The sequence below is a fragment of the Mustela erminea genome, chromosome 15, assembly GCF_009829155.1.
Source record: "Mustela erminea isolate mMusErm1 chromosome 15, mMusErm1.Pri, whole genome shotgun sequence".
NCBI classification, from domain to species: Eukaryota; Metazoa; Chordata; class Mammalia; order Carnivora; family Mustelidae; genus Mustela; species Mustela erminea.
This window is the reverse complement of record NC_045628.1, coordinates 54,853,348-54,872,046: the sequence shown is the minus strand read 5'-3', so window position 1 is coordinate 54,872,046 and position 18,699 is coordinate 54,853,348. Positions and strand designations below refer to the sequence as shown.

At 39.9% G+C, this 18,699-nt stretch overlaps 1 protein-coding gene across 13 annotated transcripts in view; it reads left to right on the top strand.

Annotated features, from left to right (window-relative positions):
• ENOX1 (ecto-NOX disulfide-thiol exchanger 1) overlaps positions 1 to 18,699 on the top strand; it is a 568,976-nt gene that overhangs the window by 303,432 nt on the left and 246,845 nt on the right. For 8 of the 13 annotated variants that reach the window (XM_032314929.1, XM_032314924.1, XM_032314930.1 and 5 more), the window contains one exon: positions 11,736 to 11,882. The exons of 1 other annotated variant lie outside the window; for it this stretch is intronic. In XM_032314929.1, coding sequence (XP_032170820.1) covers positions 11,795 to 11,882 — 88 coding nt within the window. In that variant the 5' untranslated portion in view covers positions 11,736 to 11,794. Of the gene's footprint in view, positions 1 to 2,337; positions 2,454 to 7,389; positions 10,795 to 11,735; positions 11,883 to 18,699 lie in introns of those variants that run through there. 4 more of the 13 variants (XM_032314926.1, XM_032314925.1, XM_032314936.1 and 1 more) reach the window with 4 other exon arrangements.

The window sequence follows — 18,699 nt, the reverse complement described above, 5'->3', positions numbered from 1 at the left end:
CCATGGAGACAGAAAGTAGACTAGTGGTTACCAGGGACTGGGGGGAATGGAGAGTGAGTGCTAATGGTACAGGTTTCCTTTTTAGATGATAAAATATTCTGAAATTAAATAAGGATAATAAATAGGTGCACAATCTTGTAAATATACACAGAACCATTGAACTGTACACTTAAAAAGGATTAAATATATGGTATGTGAATTATATCTCAGTATAAAAATAAAACTGTGCCGATTTTATAAGCTTATTTACCAGCTATAATTATTGTTTGGTAGATTTCATAGGATTTTTAAATATAAACTATGCACATAGGGACAGTTTTGTTTCTTTCCAATGTTTATCTTCTATTTCTTTTTCTTACTTTATTGTAGTGGTTCAAACCTCTTGGGAAAGAAGTGGTGAGATTGGTTATCCTTGCCTTGCTCCTGATTTCCTGAGGACTCTTTTATTGTGTTAAAAATTGAATAAGATTTTAGCCATAGGATTTTCAGAGATGCTTTTTATCAGATTGGAAAAGTTCTTTTCCATTCCTAGTTGGTTATTATTTTATTATAAATGGATGTTTAATTTTCTCAAAGGTTTCTTCTTTATCCATTAAGTGACTCATACAGTTTTTCTCTTTTGTTCTTGAATCTTTCACTTTATCTTGTACCTGATTATCAATGAAATAGACACTGGGATAGACAATGAAGTACAGGATCCCACAGAAGATTTTTTTAGGGCTAAGGCTGCATGTGGCAATCCACATACATTTGTCTAGAACTAGTTACCTTTACACCTAAATGCAAGGACTAGTGGGAATTATAGTCTTCTTATGTGCCTAGAAGAACCATGAAATGATTTGGTGAAAACAGAACAGTTACAGTGATGATGTTTAAAAGAAAAAAAATAAGGCTATACATTTCTTTAGCACTATATACTATCTAATTCAAAAGTCCTTTCCATTTTCTATGATTTGTATTAGAATTCAGCATGTATCTGTCATCATAGGCTGTTGCCCTGGTCTGTTCTTTATTCTTCATACATTTCTGGCCTTTTCATCCAGTCCCAAGGTTTTCCATCTTCCTTTTTGGGCCAAAGACCCTGAAATTCACTTCTACAGCTTAGACAACTCTCCTGAAATCTGAACCTTATTCCAGCAAGCCTTTGAAGCATGTCTGCATGGGTATTCCACTTAAAAGTCCCCAGACTGAGTTATTTCCTTCTCGAACTCTTTCTTTCCTGTGTCTTGTCTAACTCAGATAAAAGCACATTGGATACCCCATTATTTAATCCACATTCATCTCTGACTTATCTCTCTCACTTTCCACATCTAATCACTTCAATGCATTAATCTTCTAAAATCTCTCTCAAGTCTATTCTTTCTTCTGTATTTCCATAGCTATGGCAGGTCCTTACCCTCCATGTGGAGAATCACAGCATCCTTGCCTCACAGCTCAGCCCAGCCCCTTTGAGCCTTTTCTCACTCATTTTAGGGTAACATTTCTAAAAATACAAAGATAATTATGGTACTTTTATACATTAAATAATCTAATGACCTTCTCTTACAGTATCTGTTTTCAGGCTCTTCTTATTTTAAAGTAGTAGAAATCTGTTTTCAGGTTCAAATCCTGGAGTTGAACAAAACAGTAGATGGATAGTAAGAGCCAGTTTTCTCCCTGCTGCAGCATTTGCAGATAAGCAAGGAGGGGAGGCCGGAATGAAAACCTTAGTACTGGATTAGAGTTGGACATGTCACATAGGAACATGTAACCTAATATATATATATATATATATATATATCAACGGACAGGTATAGGAACAATTGTGGTTATGTGTGTATACCTGGGCTTGAATGTCTCCATACCTTCCCTAGCTCTTCCTGCTGACAGGCCCTGGGGGCAGTGCTACCCCCATGGCAGCTAAAACACCAGCGCCCAAATACTGGTTTCTAAACATCATGCCCCAATAAAAGGAACTAGGAATATTTGAAGAAGTGGCTGGTTCTAGGGCTGAGGTTGGAAAAATACAATGTAAACTTGGAGCATTTGTTATTCCCCAAAGCAGTAAGGCACTCAAGAACCAGAAGAATGGGGGCATGTCAAAAGGGACATAAGAGCCAACCTAAAAAAGTTCCCAGTGACGAAGGCTCAAATAATTTGAGCAACAAAATAGATAATGTGGTATTGGATTACAGTTGAAAGTATAAGATGAATATATATGAGTTCATCCATATAAATAACTGATTGAACAAATTAATAACTGGAATGGAAGGGACAAATCTTCCTTATAAAATAATTCCACCTAGCAAAGGCAGATATGGCTTCCTCCAGCAAGTAAAGTTTATTCTCATCCTCCAGTAGGAATTGAACTTAATGACTGACTCCCAATAAGGGAATTTGTGAAGAAGAGGAAGAGTAATTTTCCAGAGGAGAATCCTGGTAAACACTAGTGATCAAGGTTATCATCACAAGTGGTAAGTCTTGTTGATATCATACAGCTCCTGCTGTGACCTGATGAAAAAATGTACCTTATCTCTGCAATATTCCTCCCCAAACCCATAAACATAGTCTGGTCATATGGAAAACAGTAGACAAAACCAAAGTGAAGGACGTCCTCTAAAAAACTGGCTAATATTTCTCAAAACTGTCAGGGTCATGAGTAACAAGGAAAAACTGAGAAACTGTTATGATGAAACGCAATGTGGTGTCTTGGACTGGATGCTGGAACAGAGAAAATACATTAGCAGAAATCCTGGTGGGATAGAAACGAAGGCTGGAGTTTAGCTAATAGCAGTGTACTGGTATTGGTTTCTTTTTTTTTTTTTTTAAAGATTTTATTTATTTATTTGACAGAGAGAGATCACAAGTAGGCAGAGAGGCAGGCAGAGAGAGAGAGAGGAGGAAGCAGGCTCCCTGCTGAGCAGAGAGCCCGATGCGGGACTCGATCCCAGGACCCTGAGATCATGACCCGAGCCGAAGGCAGCGGCTTAACACACTGAGCCACCCAGGCACCCCGGTATTGGTTTCTTGATTACGACAAATGTGCCACAGTAACATAAAAGGTTAATGTTAGGGGAAACTCGGTGAAGCATTTATGGGAACTCTGTACTATCTTGGCAACTTTTCTGTAAAACTAGTTCAAATTTTAAGAGCTAGTTAAAAAATTAAGAAGGCCCAGTATAAGAGAGATACTCGCCAAGCTACTGTGCTTCAGGTAGAGTTGCAGGACCCAGAGTCCTGACTCCGTGGCCTCCCCCTCCCTCCACTCCGTCCTTGTCCCACCTCCCTCTCTCCCTAGGGCTCAAGGGTTATCTGGCCCAGATTTTGCAAACAACCACCTATAGAATTAAACCCAAACCCCTTGACATGCCTTCCAGTGCCCTTTATATCCTCGCCCTTGCCTCCCTCTCTCTTTATCATCTGTTGATCTCCTGCCTCCTGTATTTATTTCCATCATATATTCTGAAGGCAATTTCTTTCCTTCAAGCAGACCATGACCTTTGTGTTGGTTTTCCCATGCTGTTCTTTCAGCTTAGAAGATTTTTCTCAAGTTTGTTCAGCCTCAAAAACTCTCCATTTTATGCCTAGATATCTGAGAATTTAGCTCAAGAGTCTCCTTTCCAAAGTCTCTAAGGGCAGGGATGTGCTCTGGCAGTATTTCCATGATAACTTGTCATCCCTCTTTGCTGTTTGTATGCAGGCAGCCTTCCTTTGGGGGTTGGCAAGTCCCCTAAGGAGATGTCATTCATCTCTTTGTGCCAAATATCAAGGCATACCTAGGAGAGAGCAGGTATTAAGTACATGTCAAGTAAATGGATAAATGGATGGGTGGATGAACAGACAGTAGCAAGGTTACTAAAACTAAGTTATGTCCTTTTTTTGTGGCATTTATATTTATTTGAATCTGGCTGTTCTAAAGCTACAAACTCAACATTCTAGTAGGCGAATTGATTGCCTTCTAGTCTTCTAGGATAAAAGTCTTTTATCCTAGAAGACTAGTCTCCTAGTCTTCTAGGATAAAAAGAAAAGCATTGGGTCTTGGGGGATAAGTACTAGACTTAATTCCACCAGTATGTCTAAAAAACATACTGAAGGGGTTTGGATTTTATCCCTTTAAATAACAAAAAGTCTACATGTTGCATTCTTTACAGTCAATTAGATGGGGGCTGTAATGTTGCTTTTTCAGTCTGCTGGTGTTTGGAGGACTTGTCAGTAAAGCTGGTGGGTACATTCATCTTCATTAGCCGTTTCAAAGTGATGCTTTTTGATGCAGGTGGGCCAACTATTCTCAGGTACTTTAATTTGCCAATTATTGTACCCACGGATAAGAACAGATAGTGATTAGTCTCACATTTTGCTCACTGGGCAGCTTAATGTTCTTGTCACCTTACATTGAGTTTTAAATGTGCAAAGTGCAAAAAGTGTCAAATGCTTTTCTCCAACTTAAGGGTGGGAGGGTGGTCACACCTAGTTACTTGCATTGCTTCTGGATACAGAAACTAAAGGGCCTGATTGATTAATAAAAGAACTAGATAATATGGCAGAAGTCAATCAAGGAAGAGGGTGCATGTGCACGTGTGTATATAAAGGCTTCGGTGTATCCACTTTCTTTCACAGAAGCACTGTATGCTAGCTTTGAGAATCCAAGTGCTAGTTGATGGCTTAGATTACTACCATTTTTTTTTTAAGATTTTATTTATTTATTTGACAGAGATCTCTGCTGAGCAGAGAGCCTGATGCGGGGCTCAATCCCAGGACCCTGGGATCATGACCTGAGCTGAAGGCAGCGGCTTTAACCCACTGTGCCGAAGGCAGAGGCTTTAACCCACTAAGCCACCCAGGCACCCCAGATTACTACCATTTAAGGAAAGAGAGCATGGTAGGATATTCTTTACAAAATAACTTTACACCTTAACAATTTCCTTCTTTGGATATTCTCAGGCAACACAGGTGACCCAAAACACAGAGTGAGATGTATCAGTTTTTCACATAATAAATATTCACTGCCTTATACTTTGGATGGTTTTACCTGAGCTGTGTTTCACTAATGCCTTCTTTAATTTAAAAAAAAAAAAATGCCATAGAAAGGTAGGAAAGTTCCCTTTGGAAAAACCCACCCCTCCCCCTGGGCAGTTTTGTTTGCTGTTCTTTTGCTTAATTGGGAGTAAAGTTGACTGGTTTATGGGAACCAAACCTAGTGCCCCTATTAGCAGAGAAGATTATTTAAAAGTGTAAGAAGGCATAGGAAAATGTCAGGCACATAGCATCCCAGACATAAACTTTAGCTGCTACCCTCTTGAAGAATGTTTGCATATAATGTTGTTCACGCCACTGATAACAGAAAATGTATTTAATAACTACTCAGAATTAATATGCTGTAGTATGCATGGCTGCCTAATTTAATTTATCTCTGATTAAGCCTATTATGTTTGAGATCACTTTACAGAAGAGATTTTTTTTTTTTTTGCCAGCTGTAAGCTTATTTGAATTGTAATATAAGTTAATAATGTGTGAAATAACCAGTGGTGCCTACTTCTAAATGTTAATTTTGCCCACTGACTTCCTGAGATGATGCATACCCAGATCATTCATTGACATTTAGTTCATATCTTGCATGAAGGCCAGATATTGGAATAAATAGGAAAATTAACTCTTTTAGGAGGCAAAGACAAATGGAATAGTAGTGCTTAATTCTGAAATCAGAGAAAAGGCCATTGCATTGTAAAAGTAATTGAAAATCAATGCTTGATAATCATCACTTAACGTGACAACTAATGCATAACTTTTGCACAAGTTCTATTGTAACTGTAGTCCTTCAACATTAAATAACCACTTGATTAGATAGGGTGGAACCTCAAAGAGTTTGGCCTCGACTGCTGGAGCATTTGACTTGATGTCTGGGTGATGAGGTCTCTAAAGTGGGCCTAGCATAAGAGAGGGAAGGGACTTTTGCCACTGCCGTTCAGTGGCTTGGTCCCCAAGCTTGACTTTATGCCTGTCTTAAACCAGCTCTTTCATCCACCAGTCCAGTTCTCATTTTCAGTGTCATAGGGTGATCATCACCAAAAAAATGATTGGGTGATTATGACCCCCTTGTTCAGCGGTTGGCCTTATACTGAGTTACTTGCCTCCCTAGATATGGTTTCCATTGTGTAGAATGTGTATATATATTTACATTACTTTATTTTTATTATATTTCTTTAAGATTTTATTTATTTGTTTGACATAAAGAGATCACAAGAAGGCAGAGCAACAGGCAAAGAGAGAGAGGGAGAAGCAGACTCCCTACTGAGCAGAGAGCCCGATGCGGGGCTCGATCCCAGGACTCTGGGATCATGACCTGAGCTGAAGGCAGAGACTTTAACCCACTGAACCACCCAGGTACCCCTATTATATTTATATTTGCTTCTTACCTACCCCAAAAGTGTTTTTCTCCCTTCTGGGATTGCCTTTCCTGGTTCTAATTGAAATTCCACCCAGTCTTCAAGGCCTTGTTTAAACCCTACCTACCACCCTGTGCAGATTTCCCAACCGTCTCTGGGCACAGCCATTTCCTCTTTGATCTCCTCTTGTGGTTGGTGACTCCATTGTTTAGTCACCTTTCATGTGTTACATGGTGAGCTCCCTGAAGGCAGCTTGAGTTTTGAGTTTTAAACCTTTGTGGCCCCACAGTGCCCAATACACACACACAAAGGCAATAGATGGTGGTGTTTGAAGGTCAGAATGAAAACATGAAAAGACAGAAACTTATATATGCTGATCCTTAGGTAAATAAATATACAGTCAGTTCTTAAACATTCACGTGTTTAAGATGTGATATGGAAACTTACATGTAATGTTTAAAAAGTCAGTACCCATAAAGTAGATTTCTCCTGGCTCTGAGTGGCTCTTATTAGATCTGTAGTTTGAATCCCAGAATGTAAGCAAAGTAGTGTTTTTTAGCCTATGGTAACCTTAGAATGAACTGGGGAATTTCAAATACATATTCTAATGATTGGGACTCACCTTCAGACCAAATCAGGGAATAGCATCATTTTAAAAAACTTAACCAGATGATCTAGAAAGGAGCCAGGATTGAGAACCACCGGTATAAAGGAAACTTAAAGGTCATTAAATTCATTCATCCTTCTGGTGTTTGATTGCTTTCTACAGCTGTTTGGCAATGAAAGAAGAGAACTTCTAATAGGGAGATTAAAATTACAACTTTCTGGTGCAAGAGTCCAGTCCTCTCACTCAGGCCACAAACCAAGGTTACCCACTGTCACTGTTTGCCAGAAGACTGTCTCAGTTTTAGGGCCTGGAAGGCCCAACACATGGAACACCTATCTGTCCGGGACAAACTAGGATGATTGGGCTACCCTACTACCAACACACTTATTCTTTGGATTCAACAATGTTGTGTTTTGTTTTTTTTTTTATAAATTTCCTTTTAAGGAGGAGGAAAAGTATGCTTTTGAGGCAGAGTATTTAATGAAAAGATAGAAAAAATTAGAACACTTTAAAACCTTAGCAGCCTTGAGGGGAAAGAGACACATCAAGAGAAAAAAGAGAAAACATAGCAACAGGTTGTGTTGGAACTCCTGCAATTAAGATGAAGGAGGGGGGTTTATTTCATGTAATTAATTAAAGAACATCAACATATTCATTCACTTTTATCTCTGCTATGTAGATAAATTAAGAATGATTTTGTAATGTAAGAAGCATTAAATGAAAATCCCAAATTTGTAAATATAATCAACTTAGCTATAAGCTCCTTGAGGATAGTTATTTTTACCAATAAGAAAACAAAGACTTATTGAAGGCTACATGGAAAGTTCCTGACACAGCTTCTGGCTCTTGGATACTCTTTTGGTGGGTTCTTTGGCCTCTTTCCTGCTGTATATCCTTTTATTGCCAGCAACATACAACACAGCCCTTTCCTTTCAGATCAAAGTAAATGCTGGTAGGTTGATAGGAGAAGTGAAATTGTTTTTGGTGACAAATCGTTTTAGCAGTTTAACTTATAATTGTAGCATTAAAAATTATGCCCATGAAATGCCCATTTGAGTCTTCTGTTTTCATGGTGTAGTCCAGCAGTCTCAGGATTAATTTATCCTGAGATTTTCCATCCAGGTCCTGCTGATCACTGAGCAGCCAGTCTGATCACTACCTTGCTGATTCATTTCATTCACTGATTGCCAAAATTGCCAGATGTGTCTTAGTAATCTGACTCTCTTCTTCACCAAATCAAATCTACCAAATTGGCAGCAGTTCATTCAATGTGTTGGTGATCAGAGATACTGATGGTACCATGTGGAGGAGATGTTAACCTATACTTAGAAATTTCCTTGAAACCATGATAGACTTTCTCCCATAAAAGTTAAATGCTGCTGTAGGATAAATCAATAAATAAAACCTCTGACACATTATATTTTCCTTTTTTTTTTCCTTATCTAGACCATTTAACTGAGGCCATAAGACTCAGAGAAACATTATAGAATGAGAAGCTGCAGGTCAACTCATCATCCTTTCCAAAATATGTTAATAAGTAGTACCTGGAAAAAAAAAAAAAAGTGGGGATGATTTGTAAGCAAATAAGTTTGTGTTACATCAGGTTGAACAAATCCAAACTGGTCCCTGGAATGGGGGAGATGAACACATATTCCAAAATTACCTAACTGTAGAACTCTTTCTCTTTAATATCTGAAGGAGCTTCATCTAGCCTCCCAATTTTGCTGTTAATAGTGTCCCCAAAAGGTTAAGAAACTGATCCAGAGTTAAATATTATCTTCAATTTTTTTCCACGGTCCCTGCCACCCCCATATTGCTTTCCCTAATTGCCTATAGAACTTATCCCCATCACTCCTAAGTAACTCACATGTTCCTTCTAATGGACCAGCTTACCAGTGATGTGATGCCTAAGAACAGAAGTGAAAACTGTTCACTTAGAAAAGATGTACTTCTAGAGAGTTAAAGGTTTCTTCTTATGCTCTGATTTTAATAGCTTTTATTTATTGGGCACGTAGAATATGTCAGGCTCTTTATATGTATTATGTTATTTGATCCTCATAAAAACCTGCAAAATAGATAATATTATGTCTGTTTTCCTGTTAAGGAGATTGTGAGCTTTTTGAAGATCATACATTCAGTATGTTGGAAGAGTTAGGATTTAAAACAAGGTCAGTCTGACTACAAAGTCTTTCTTCTTATCAAGCGCAAAGATATGATCACAGCTGCTTTAGAAGCATTGTTGTGGACAACATACTTACTTTTTAAAACAGTTATTGGCCCATAATTGAGTTATGGCATAGTATAGAGAGAATTACATAATTTCAGGTAGACAAATTTGTAAGAAATATACTCGGGAAAAATAAAAACATATTAAAAGGATAGCCAGTAATCTGACCTAAATTTATTTTGGGAATGAGGTAAGGAATATATATAATATACATTAGTGCATACATAGATAGTTTTGGGGGCAGTAAAAGGACAGGAACATAACTGGAAGATAATCTGAGCATGTAATTGTGACACTTTCTTATCTGCATTGTTTTTGCTGGATAATGGTGTTTTTTATATGAATTTTGGGTTCATGTTCCTGAATGAATGAATGGATGGAGTTTCTCCCTAAACACTTGGTGATTTCATTACTTGAATGCCTTCGGTGTGAGTGAGCATTGTTTAGAGTTATCTTAAAGTCAGATGACTTTCTGCAGTCTTTTCTCTTGTTTAATAAACTTATACAGGTTTTCTTAAAATAGTTATTTGGGCCAGTCGTCTCAGGATTTTTTAAAATCCTTTTCTTGATGTCTGTTTCTTTTATTTCCTTCCCCACTCTGTCCCCCCAGCTCACCTTCTCAACCCTCCCTTCCTCCCTCCCTCCCTTCTTTCCTTCCTTCCCTTGCACTAAGAAATTGACGTGGCATCTGCCTCAAGTTGATTATGGGTCCAAACTTCTGGAGTCAAGATAACAATGAGACACTATAAAGCTAAATTCTTAGAGGAGTTCAACTCACTTTGCATAACACTACCTTGAAAATAATGGATAATTAAACTGATTTGGGCAACATTCTCCCCGAAAATAGGTTTCAGGTAGTTAGTCCTTGATTAGGGGTAACCTGAAATTCTCTGGATAAACAAACTAGACCAGAGTAGAATACATAATAAGTACATAAAACCCAGGAAAAATTTATAAGACTGGAAACCTGTGTTCTGTCAGATTGAAGACAATGCATTCACATCTTCTTATCCCAAAATCTCCCTGAAATTGTAGTAAAGGGTCAAAAATCTACAAAAAAGATAAAACGAGAATGAGAGCAAGAGAGACCAAGCCAAGGAGGAGATGCTGCCAAGTAGGAGATGTCAGCACATTTGGGGAAAATGGCACCTTGATGGAGGAGGAGGAGCTGAGCTAGCCTGGGAAAAGCCTGCAAATTCATTCTGGAGGACCCTGGGGAGACTTGGAAGGGTGTGAACATTAGTCCTCTCCCTGCATCACATCATCCCTAACAGTTCTCCATCCATGCTGCATGCTTGAGGCACAGTTTCCAGCTAAAGTGACTCAGAGCTGCTCTGGACTCAAGGAAATGCAGCCCAGACTAGAGAGGTAAAGCCAGGGGAACTAAACTCCACAGCGAACAAGTTCAACCCTCCTGGACTATTTCATAGCAGAGCTCCAGAGCAGCTAGTGCTGGGGACCAGCTCTTTAGATAAGAGTTTAAAGGATGCTCATCTAGAGAAACTGAACAACTCAAAGAAATGACCTGACTGGTGTTTGGAATTCCTATCAAAATGGCTGGATTCCCTACCCAGTTATCCCACAAGGATGCTTGCCAGGTAATAAAAATGCCCTGCACCCATGCAGGGCTTCCACTTAGTCTTGTAAAGACTCACTGTTCCAAAGTGCATGTGTGTGTGTGTGTGTTTGTATCTGAAATATAAATGAATAGTGAGAGAGTCACCAGTGAGTTTAAGCCCCAACATAAAATACAGAATAAAATATAGAGATCAAAACAGGGAAGTTGGGGGGGTTGCTCAGTGAAAATATAGATAACTCAGAAGTAGAAGAAAAACTTTAAAGAACCTAAATATCTTCAGAAAGATTAGAGGACAGTATTAGATCTACAAAATAAAAAGGGCATCCTATTTTTAAAAAGGATAATCTGAAGATAAGAGCTCCTGGAAATTAAACTCAGAGTAAAAAAAAAAAAAAAAATTATCCAGAGGTATAGAAGATAAAGTCAAGTAAACTTTCTAGAAAGTAGATTAACAGGGCAAAGGTAGACAAGAGGGAAAAGAAGGTAAGAAATGCAGTGGATGAGTCCATGAGATTCAGCATCTTACCATAGGAGTTCCAGAAAGAGAAAACAGGAAAAAAAAAAAAAATGGTGAGGAGACAAGTATCAAAAAATAATACAAGAAAAATTTCAAAATGAAACAATAGGCATACCCACATTTGAAGGGTCCAGAAAAATGGATAAGAAAAGATCCTCACTGAAATCCTTTAATATGAGGTTTCAGAATACCAGGGATTACAAAGAAGATTCCAAAAACTTCCAGAAAAATAGGTCATATATAAAAGATCAGGAATGCCAATGACACCAGGCTCCTCAAGCGCCCAAAGACCGGACCGTTCAGCCCTCACAATGCTTAAGGAGATGATTTTACTTAGGATTCAATGACAAGCTTAAGTAGCAAGTGTTGAGTGTAGAATTAAGACGTTTTCAGACGCTTAAGGAAGGTCTCAACAAATTTACCTCCCATGTACCTTTTCTCAGGAAGCTACTAGAGAATGTGCTCTACAAAAATGAGGATGTAAACCAAGAAAGAGGAAGCCATGGGATCCAGGAAACGGGGGACCCAACACAGGCGAGAGGCGCAGGGATTTCGCAAGATGGTGTTAAAAAGAAGCCCCAGGACAACAGGTGGGCAGCTGGCCTGGGAAACCACTAGACCAGACAACTCAGTGGGAGGATCCTCGAGGGAAGAATAGAAGTGACAGATTAACTGATGCTGTTGATCATGTAAAGAAAAAATGGTTTTAATAGCGCTTTTGTAGTTAAAAAGTTTAAACTTAAAAAGTGCAGGAGCAGTTAGTATTAGACAAAAAGGGAGGGGCCACCAGAAAAGCTAAATATTGCACAAGCTAGGAAGTGTTTTCTTACACTATATGGCTCAATAGTAAACAATTATTATACAGTCATAACAATCTAAACACAGAGTTTTGATTCAACCCCAAATCGCTACTTTAACGTACTGGGGAGATACGGGAGGAAGCTTGCTGGGAGGTGGTGATGGTACAGGGCTGCTAAATTTCTCTTTGTCTACTAGGGAGACAGAAAGTAATCTCTAAAAACGGTAAATTGAGAAATATCCGTATGTACACATTACTTAAATTTGGAAGTTGAAAGTAGTTTTCTCTTCCACGGCAGGATTCATTCTCTTTGTGGGGAGGGATGGGTTGGTTACCAGTTAGTCTCTCTCTTCTGGATAACACATAGATTTATCAAACTGAGAGTAACTAACTGCGTGGGGCCAAAGACTTACCTGTGTAACGAGCTCACTCTGGCAAATAACTCTCTTTCATAATAAAGCAAACCAAAAACGTGATGATCTCCAAGGAGCAGGAAGGGGTTGGGGGGACAGGTGACAGACGGGATGGTTGTTTTTAATTATAGGCCTTATAGTACAGGCCTTATAGCTTTTTTAAACTGTAGGCATATCTTATTTTGAGAAGTATGAAGTGGGTTTTAAAAATTACTGGAATTAGAAGTAGAGGTTGTAAAACCAAAGAGTACAACCCTCCCCCACTCCTGTACACCACAAAAAAAAAAACAAAAACAGAGGAAGAAGCTAATGTTGCTTTTTTGGATCTCTTTTGAAACTAATGTATTTATCCCACATCTAATAATGAAGTCGGGGCCTTAGGACCCTCTGCTGGTCTCACCCCAGCCAACGTTGCCTGCCATTCAAGCACAGCGCTGAAGCTCTTCAGGGCCACTGCACAGTCCCTTGCAGCATCTGTTCTTCCCCTCAGCTGGGCCTGTGTTCCCCTTCCGCTCACACGTGTTCGCACACACACACCCAGTCCCAGAGTCTCCTTGTTCCACTTTTCCCATTTTGTATCTCGCTTTGGATTCCTCTCTGAAGGGTCTTCAAGAGGCCTCGGATCATAGTGTTCTCCCCTTTGTTTTAATACTCATTGTATTGCGTTTGACACCACTTACCACAGTCCTGCTATGTTGTGTTGTTTGGTTTTTACTTGTCCTGTCTTTGCTGAAAGCTAGAAGGTGACAAGGACAGGAGCCATGGTGCACTGATATTTATTCCTCCTACGGAGCTTGGCTGAGTGCTGACATAATCCAGGCCCCGCCTCAGATAATAATTAAATGAATAAATTAATCTTTCATTAAATGTGGAATCTGTTCAGTCAGATGGCCCAGAGTTAAACATCTGTATCCACATTAATAAATTTTACTGGAAGGTAAGGATTTTGTTTGTTTTGTTTTAGGGAAGCTTACATGCTTTCTCCTAAAGGGGAAGATAGCCTTCAGAGCCCAGAGGGTTACCTGCTCCCTAAAATGTTTGTTTCTGCTTCATTTGTGGGGGATGTATAAAGCTTGTCACCTGGAGGGTCAAAGATTTCCTTTGACTCTGTAAGGATTCCAGGTAGCCTGGCACTGAGGAAAATTGCATACAGGGTGTTGCCTTGGCTACCCCACCAACCCCAGCTAGAGGAGCTTCTAGACATCCCCCTGTGCCTGGTCGACAGTAGCATAGGCTAAGATGAGGCAGGAAAGGGGAAAACCTCTCCTGAGGCCAGAACACTCAAAAAGACATTCCAGCAATACTCAAGGATAACACAAGCACCAGTACGGGGGGCCGGCGGGGGGCGAAGCTGTGAGTGGCTCTGGGACTTCTATCCAGAGCTTCTTACACCTGAGCACTTCATCAGGTTGGATGCTACATTCCCCCAATCTTTTTATGACCTCTAACTGATCATCTTAACAAATTCTACAACAGGATTAATCTAGAACCTTCTTATGTGCAAACAGTGGCATCCTATGGACCCACGAAAGAGAATGAGGTAGATCTGTTCAGTTCTGTTATGGGGAGAGCTTTAACGCACACTGCCAAAGGGAAAGTCAGCGTGGAATGGGAGGATTCCCTTCATGTCTTTACGGTGATGTCACTGTTTCTGTTGGCTCTTCCTTCACCACTGCGTTTACAATCACAATCATCCCCTCTCCTGCTTTTTCTCCATTAACTTTTATTCCTATTTGACATATCACGTATTTATTTTGTTTATGAGGTATATATTCCTTACTGGGATGTAAGGTACAGTAGGGTTTCTGTGTGTTTTATTTACTGTTTCCCCTGCCCAGTGCCTTAAAATGACTGTATGAATGAATTTGTATGAAAAAGTGCATTATTTGCACAGAATATTATTATTCATCCAGAATCTCTAGAAGGCCACAAACCTAACGACAGTTCTCTGTGAGCTGTAGAACTAAGGGCATGTGGGAGGAAGAGTAACTTCCGTTGCATATATCTTACCGCATACACGCATCACTTCTTAAAATAAAAACACTAGTTTAAGAGGGAGTCCCATTCACAGTGTTTCTTGGAAGGCCATAAAAAAATAGAAGTTATTTAGTCAGCACCATTTATTTCTGGTCCCGAGATAATGAACACCATTTAGAATTTCCCTTCTTTTCAGAAGTCAAGTTAGAAATGCCCCATGATTCAAGTCCATGGACTTTATACTTTATGAAGCCTTTATCAGATCAGACTTTTTATTTTCCATCAGAGTGGTGCCATCTGTATTGATGTTGTAGTGGGGCAAAAAAAAAAAAAAAAGGGTTTTAGGTCAGATACATTTATAACTTCTTACTAAGTGACCCAAGCCCCGTGACTTAATCACCCGGAGCCTCAGTTCTCCTACCTCTAAAACGGGGATAATTTTTCCTAGGAGCAGAGGGTGTTGTCCAAGTGAGATAGGATGAAGTCTGAATATTCAGTGCCCCGCGGGAGCTGGTTCACAGCAGGGCTCAGTAAATGTGAAGTCCTCCCCTTTTCTCGGCAGAAGGTGAGCTAGAGAGCAGACTTGTGGGGATATTCTTCTCCCTGGGTTCTCACGGTGGTCCCAGCAGCACTAGGGAGTTTATAGGAAATGCAGAGTCTCAAACCCCACCTGATCAAATGAATCCGCATGTAGTTTAACAAAATACCTGGTGATTTCTCTGCACTGTGGAGTCTGAGAAACTCTGTTCTTATGCTTCTTAGGCAGTGTTTCTGACAGGGTTGCATTAATCGTGTTTTTTATTTTCTGTATTTCATGATAATTGGATATCCTAGGGCCTCGCAGATCCTGGGGAAGGCTCTGTCCATGCAGGGTTAGCTAATTCCTAGAGATCTCAAACAATTGGCCTAGGAACATTCTTCGGATGTGCAGATCAAGCCATCCTGAGCCCATGCCCCCACCCACCTCCTTTTCTCAGGCCCTTGCAGTCCAGAATATTATCCCCCCTACTAAATCACCTCAGCGCCAGATACTGGACAGTTGGGAACCAGTCGTATACCGCTGAAATTTCGCCGACTAGCCAACCCTAAACCTCTCACCTTGCCTTGCTTTGCCTTTCCTGCAGAAAACACCAACAGGTTTGTTGCCCAAATTCCCCCCCTTATTCCCTCTGATTCCAGCTGACCCTGGTGCCTCCAGACCCTCTTGGCACTGCATGGCCCCCTCCTCTTGGGAAATGCATAGAGCAAACTGTCTTTTCATGGGCAAACATCTCCTAAAATTCTGGCCTCGCCTCACCTGATACAACCAAAATCCAGGGGACATTTTCAAACAAGGCTGCCCTCTGTAAATGTGTTCCCTAGTTTAGTGCCACCAGCCACCATTCCCGCCATTCACCTTGCCAACTGTAGTTTCATGGGAAGAGTGTGCAGGTGCCCAGCAGAGCCAGATATAGTGGGGGGAGAGCTGACCAACAGACAGAAACACCAGAAGATGCTTGAGGCACCTCATGAGCCTGAACTTACTTTTAAAAAGAGATGATCAAGAATAACCATGAACAAAGTTGTAAATCTGCTTAAGGTAGCACGACTACACCAAATGCCAGTAATGCTCCTTAAGCACGCGCTTTGAGCACTTCCGAAACTGCCATCACAAATGATTAAGACCTCTGAGATAATGGAACCGTTTGAATTGAAACACACAAACTTATTTACAGAATGTCACGAAAACAAATGAAAACCTGCCATCCACATCCATTCATTTTTCCCTGTGGCTTCGTAATGTGGTATATGTGTTTATGTCGAAATAACTCCTGTCGGGAAACAGCCCTTCTCAGAAGTAACCCAGCCGCCAGCCTGCCCGCTTTTGCATGTGCCTCTTGTCTCTCCTGTTTGGAAAAAGTCTTGGTCTATGCAAGTGAGCAACCTGAACCTGAAGTGAATTAAGGCAGATACTCAAAGAACATAAAAGGGACTTCTCTCCCTCGGACTAAAAAAAAAAAAATTTAATGAGTGTTTATTTCAGAAATATCCCACATTTGTTAGATAAGATGATGAGAACACAAGATAGCAATTTTATAGTAACTTTTCCCTAATAAAAGTTTTTATTAGTTTAATTAAGAAATTGGAATTTGATTAGCAGCATTTAATTAGAAATATTAGACAAGGACATTTTTTTCCATTGTCTTATGACTATCAGTTTTGTTTCCTTGAGACATAAACCCTTCTCACCAGAAAGGTAACTATGTGAGATGATTACCACAAAAAAGTTGTGGTATCTATCAGCACTGTATGTACACATTAAGTTTATATAAATGTTTCTGCCAGTTCTACCTCAATAAAGCTGGGAAAAAAAATAAGCCTATCAGTTATGACCATAAAAAGAAACTTGGGCTGCAGATATCAGGAGTCTGTGTCTCAAATCGGATTCCTGGCTGGTGTGACTGACAGCATCCCCCCAAAACACAGGCTTGTTTCTCAGTAGGTATTTTGTTTGATTGCTCCTTGACCCTTTTCCAAGAAGCCTAATTTGCCCAAGGGAATCTCACACAGGAAAAGAGTGTTTGCATCTGCTTAGGGAAATGTGCCTGAAATAATGACTTATTTAGAACAGAACAGAACGGAATGGAATGGATTGATAAGCCAGTTTGAGCAGGCAGAGAGCAACTCCGGGCCTCTTAACCCTTATAAAAGGAGCCGTGCAGCAAAGCAGTCTGCCCAGACTGGGTCTGGCAGCACCCATCTCCGTTCCACCAATGTCGGTCTCCTCTCCGTAAACTCCATGCAAAATTCTTAGTCTTACAAATGCCTCGAGGCATGTGATCTTGTCCTCGGCGTCACAGCCACTTCCAAGATGGTGCGGATTTCTCGATTCAGTCCTGCAGATGCCAGTGTAGAAATTGCTCCCCAAGGTATGTTCCCCGTTTTAAATGTGGCATCCCGTGGGTGACTGCAGAGCGCATGGTAGCGGTGCTGGAAGTGGAAGCACTTTCTGGGGGGCGGAGGGAGTCAAGTCAGCACGTGCGCGGGTGCAGGGTTTGCCCGGGGAGAACTTGACTCAGCTTCTTGCTCACTTACTGAACTTAAAATGAACCAGCAGTCAGAAGCAGGAGCTGACATCTCATCTCGCAGGATGAAGGATGAGTTAAGGCAAATAAAAAAACCAAAAAGAAAGAAGGAAACGGAACATTGCCACTGTATGGCTCTTTGGTGCTGCTGTTTTCTATTTCTTTTGCTTTGTCTTTTTTCTCTCTTTTTTTATTTCCCCAGGAAAATGTAGTTAATTTTTTAGAACCATAGCCTCAAGGCCAGCAACTCCTTTGAAATGGTAAAGGTGACAACAAGAAGTTTCTTAAAATAAATTTTAAAACCTGAGTTTACTTTTTTTTCCGTCTTAATCTTTTTCTGCTGTTCAGTTAAAAATGAAAACAAAAATGGAATCATGGACCACATTTAAGTGAGCAACATTAAACTTAAGGTCGCATGTATGCACAGCAGTAATGGGCATTTGTTTGCCTTTCTTTTTAAGTTTAAATCTATCTTTGCACAATTAGCAAATTATTAAATGACCTTTCCTTCAAAGTCTGCAAGCAATTGCTTGTTTCCACTAATAAGAGAACATGTTTTACAAGGTTCACGTTGATTAATTGACAAATGCTGATAAAATCAAAGCAAGGCTAAAATGCAGTGCTCCAGCTGCAGTATAAATTACTTCTGTTCAATAATGTTTCAAGTGACTATGCATTTATGGTTTACCTTTCAATAAATATTACTGTCTTAATTGAAACATCCATTGTGGAAATTTATCTCTGAAGATGACTGTCAGGAACCACAGCTCGGACTAAACATTTCTATAGCTCTATATGTTTTTCTGCTCAATTAAAAACATTGATTGCTATGGGTATTTTTAAAATGGATGCTTTATGGTTTATGCAAAATGAGCACTAACACATTCTAATATACTTTGAGAATCTTGCACCATTGAATGACCTAAGTATAGTGTTTCCTACATTTCTCGATAGCTTCAACTATAACAAAAAATTAAGTGTTCTAAACCACTTAGCCTTACAGCATTGACTAAGAGCATTACAGGATTACAGGATGGCCCTTTGCCATCCAGCTGTTGTGGCAACTATGTTGGGCTCCATTAGAGGGCCCAGAGCTGGCTGTTTCAAGTTCATCCATGTTTCAGGCATCATTGGGGCACAGCCAAGCTCAGCT